Below are 4,686 nucleotides of genomic sequence, written 5' to 3' on the forward strand. Positions count from 1 at the left end.
GTGACATCTACCATTCTAAGGAGGAATTCTCAAGATGAAAATGTAAGCCTGTGTGTGTATCTATGATTTTTTTGTTAAATATTTCTAAAAAGGTATTTCAATAAACCTTCATTGTTGCATCCATGTAGGAATTCTCAATGATGTATGTTATGCATATATGACATGGGAGCATATGAGCTACATGTGAGATAGGCGGAGAATACTTTTTAATTGCTTACTATTTGATACTTTAGTTGTCATGCAATATCGAGCTGCTTTGTTGGATAATGTGAATGTGTATTACACGTTAGAAATTGAATGAAATAGCAATGGTTTTGACTATTTTTACCCATATGGGGAATATACTTTAGTTTTTACATGTAATAGCAACTCCTTACCTATAATTGCAATGCACTTTCATTTTCTTACAATTAATAGCAATGTACTTGGTTGCTCTGTTTAAGGGAAAAGTAGTTGGAGGAATCGGTGAACATGTTCTTAAAATTTTAATCTTTTGATGGAAATACTCTTTGTTTTTGGTTTAAAATGATGAATATGCCCTTCCTTTTTTAAGGTCGTATCCCTTAATAATTTAAGAGGTCTGCACCAAAATTTCAAGCTAAAACATTCAAGTCAATTCCTTTTGCACACCTAATTAGTGGCACTTTTGAATAAAAAACTAAAAAAAAATCAAATGTCTATTTTATGGAAAAAAAAATTAATAGAACTTAACATAAATAACTCAAAGCTTATAAATTTTCTTACATGACAGTTTAAAAATAAAAAATCACCCTCATTTCCTTGATCTCAATCACCATATCAAATTTTAAATATTAGAACCCTCCACCCTCTCATCCCAAAATTTTAAAACTCCACTTTACATTATATCAAATAGTTGTAATTAAAAATAAATGAATGTTCAGTTATAATTGTTATAAATAAGCAAATATTTCAACCCATTAGCATCTTATTCACTTACAATGATTATCTCTTTTGCTATTTTTGTATAATGTCTACTTATTCTTTATTTCAATCGTATTCTATTCAAACTTCATAAATGGTCTCTATGGTAGTGAAATCACGAAAATGTCCTATTAACGGCCAAAAGATGACGGCGTCAGCTAGAAGGATAATTTGTTAAAAGTTTTGAAGCCACAAGGACCATCTGTGATGTTTTTTTAAGTTAAAGACTAAACTTCAGATTTCTGAAAACCACAGGGACCATTTTAGAAGTTGTTTTAATTTTTTTTTAATAAACTCGTATAGTACACGGGTCTCACACCTAGTTAAAAATAAATCACTAGATATTTTAATAATCACAGTCAAACGAGACGACTAATCAGAGAAAAATATATTTGTTTTTTTGATATGCAATAGAAAAACAAGAGAAGGGAAACATTGTATCGTAGATTCAGTGTAAACACGAGAATCCTAAGTAAGTATTATTTATGATTGGGATTATGTGTTCAGTGTTCCCGCCTCATTTTATTATTTCATATATGTAATAATATACTGATGGCTGCACAACCCATCCTTTGACCAGCTTTTGTTTAAGCCCCTGTCATGTGTTCTTGGATAGAGTAATAGCTTGCCATCCCTAAAATAACAAAAGTTCATCAAAAGCAATCTGTGTTACTGTGTCTACACACCATTGTTTGAAACAAGGATGTCTAGCCATTAATCTTGAAAGAAAACATTTAAAGATAGCGGATACATTCACGCAAGAAACAATTAGTAAATGAGCAATATCAAATAAATAATAAATTATTGCACAATGTTTCTAGACAATATCCCTAAATAAATCAATACAAACAACACAGAAAGAGAGACGGAATAAATCAAGTATGGAGAGCAAAACAGGCCCCCTCCGCACAAGCCAAGAAGAAAAACTTGGTATTAAACCACTTCTCTCTAGTCTTGGTGTCTTAACACAGCAAAATACATCCTTAGTAGTTTCTTTTCTACTACAAGTTACAAGTACAAATTTCTTCCCAACATTTGTGAAAAAGGTGTGGTATGAAAAAAAAAAAAAAAAAAAAAGACAAACATTAATTGTGTATATGAATGATGATGATAACCAACCATATAAATATAGATAGATAGATATAGCGCTTTTAATTTGCTAATGGTTTTGCAATTGCTTGCTTGATTGCTTCTGCATATGTCTTGTGTTGATATGTAAGTGTAGATTCCAGCAAATCCCACAGTGATGTCTTTGGGTTCCAACCTGCCATTTTGAATTTACATATATACACCTATCAAATTTTTATTTTATTTGTTGCAAAAAGTAAGGTGGTGTAAAGAAGAGAAAGGTACCTAATTGTTTGTTTATAATGGTCATGTCTGGAATACGTTTGTCACTGTCATCATAACCTTCCCCATAAAATTCCTTTGAGCTCACATCAATGGTGGGAGTCTCTATTGAATCTTCTCCACTTACTTTCGAATACACCTTCACAAATATATTATAATTATTTATTTATCCATGGACACAAAGTAAACTCAACTTCAACCTTGTTAACAAATCAGAGTAAAAGATTTAACTCACCTTAGTCATCATTTCAGCAAGTTGCCTAACTGTAACTTCATTGTTAGGGTTTCCCACATTGAAAATATGACCACTAGCCCTGCCTGGATTTTCCTGATAAGTCGGGCAGAGAGAGAGAGAGAGAACAATGTCAACACTAGTCAAAAAAACAAGAGCAATTTGAACTTTGAAGAGAAAAGATTAAAAACATACAATCATCAAAAGAACAGCTTCAATAGCATCCTTGATGTAAACAAAGGTTCTTTGTGATTCACCACCATCAACAAGCTTCAGAGGCTCACGTCTAAGAAGGTTCTGTAGAAGGAAAGTAAATATCATAAGTACATAATAAGAAAAAAAAAGAAAGAAAGAAACTAAAATCCCTTAAATTTAAACTTACATTGCTAAAGCATGCAAGAACCCTAGGAACACCTTCACTGGGACCATCAATCCCGGGGATGAAATCCATCCTAGGGCCAATCCAGTTGAAAGGTCTGACTATTGTGAATTCTAAACCGTTTTCTGCACCCTCGGCTGTTAATTAGGGGAAAAAAGAAAGTGAGAATGGAAGAAGATGGTGTTGTTAGTGAATGAAAAGTGAAACATTATGTTGGTTAAGTTTGTTCACCGTAAATTAGCCTCTCGATCAACTGTTTTGCACATGCATATGACCATCTCTGTTTCTCAACTGATCCGAATATGCATGGGGAAACATCTTCTTTAAGAATATAGTAAGCAGGATCCTGTAGACATTATCATCCAGAAAAGTGACTTTCAAATCAGCTACGATTTGCACAAGAATGAGGTAGCTATTAGCTAACCAGATGAAAAGTGAAAACAGATCCCATGATAAAACATACAATTGTATTAGATGAAGAAGAGTTCAAAGATCTGGAAGTTACCTGTCGTAAGGGGCTATCTTTGGGAAGATAGCTACCAATTGTTTTCCCATATACTTCACAGGTAGAGAAGTGAATGAGCCTCTTGTTGTTCTCTGAACAGTACTTGAGCTATATAAGAAAGTGACATAATTCTCTATCATATTTTCAATCATCAAGAATAAGATTTGCTTTGAATTATAAAGTGAAAGCAATGCAAATGAGACGCAGTACTTACCACAGGGAGCGCATCAATGAAATTGCTGTAAATCGTGTCAAGAGGACGCGTGTTGTAATCCGCTGGAGTGCAAATCGCGGCCAGATTTATCGTCTACATACAAAAATTAGAAAATTCAGGACAGAAAAGTAATACTCGACACCGATCTGCATTCTTGGATACAAGATCACGCAATTTACTAAGCTTTTAAACATGATTAGGATTTGCTTAAAGTATTCTACACTATCTTGCACTTCAAACATTAAAAAAATGACAAAATAATATAGAATTCTTACGATCTTACACACTGTAGCTCATTTTCACTTCTATTAAGGCAGGTGAACATGAGGATTCGAGAAGATTTAAATCATAAGATACATACTATAAAACAAACATATCTGAAGAAAACGATTGAAGATTTACCAGATCGGAACACTTGATGAGCCCTTCGAGGCGAGAATCATTCTTGATATTAAGTCGGTGGAACTGAATGCGCCCAGCCCAAGGAAGAGAGTCCGGTTCGAGCAGGTGCTTGATCTTGTCATTGTAAACATCGACAGCTAACACCGTGTGTGGCGTCTCTTGCATCAACTTCTCGCACAAGTGCGAACCTATGAATCCTCCAGCACCAATCATGCATATCGTCATCGGATTTATCGTATTTCCATCCAGATCTAACCTCGCCGTCGTAGATGCCATCTCTCTCCTCTGCGTCTAGATTTTCTCTATTTGTTTAGGGATCGGATTTCGATCCGGTGTCGACGGGAGGATATTGGGGGAACGAGGGAAGGTATTTAAAGCAGATAGAAAAAGGAGGGAGGAGGTTCACACTTCACAGGGTTCATGACTTCATGGACTCACTCACTCACTTGCAATTAAGTGATTAAACTGTGTGAAGTTGATGTTTGTGATTTCCTACTCTCACGAGTATGATAATCTGTATGGTCTTGTGATCCAACGACGAGGTGTATGCGGTTTGTGGTGATGTAGCGTAGGGATGAGGCCACTAGATTGTAGCGCTTGCCCACTGTCGGTTATTTTGTTTTGTTTTTATAATTTTAATCGGACAAAATAACACAAATGGT

The 4,686-nt window shown here is 34.7% G+C and overlaps 1 protein-coding gene across 1 annotated transcript; it reads right to left on the reverse strand.

The window, feature by feature from the left end:
* Positions 1-1,710: 1,710 nt before the first annotated feature.
* Positions 1,711-4,449, reverse strand: LOC145119156 (UDP-D-apiose/UDP-D-xylose synthase 2). The gene is made up of 9 exons (XM_079054777.1): positions 4,025-4,449; positions 3,623-3,715; positions 3,409-3,516; positions 3,135-3,249; positions 2,907-3,040; positions 2,720-2,821; positions 2,528-2,620; positions 2,296-2,431; positions 1,711-2,206 (listed from the first exon to the last, which is right to left on the reverse strand). The coding sequence occupies exons 1-9, from the start codon at positions 4,298-4,300 to the stop codon at positions 2,094-2,096; spliced, it is 1,170 nt and encodes a 389-aa protein (XP_078910903.1). The 5' UTR covers positions 4,301-4,449; the 3' UTR covers positions 1,711-2,093.
* Positions 4,450-4,686: the final 237 nt, after the last annotated feature.

This window comes from Lactuca virosa, chromosome 6, assembly GCF_052849685.1.
Source record: "Lactuca virosa cultivar CGN04683 chromosome 6, Lactuca_virosa_CGN04683_v6, whole genome shotgun sequence".
In the NCBI taxonomy this organism is placed as follows: Eukaryota; Viridiplantae; Streptophyta; class Magnoliopsida; order Asterales; family Asteraceae; genus Lactuca; species Lactuca virosa.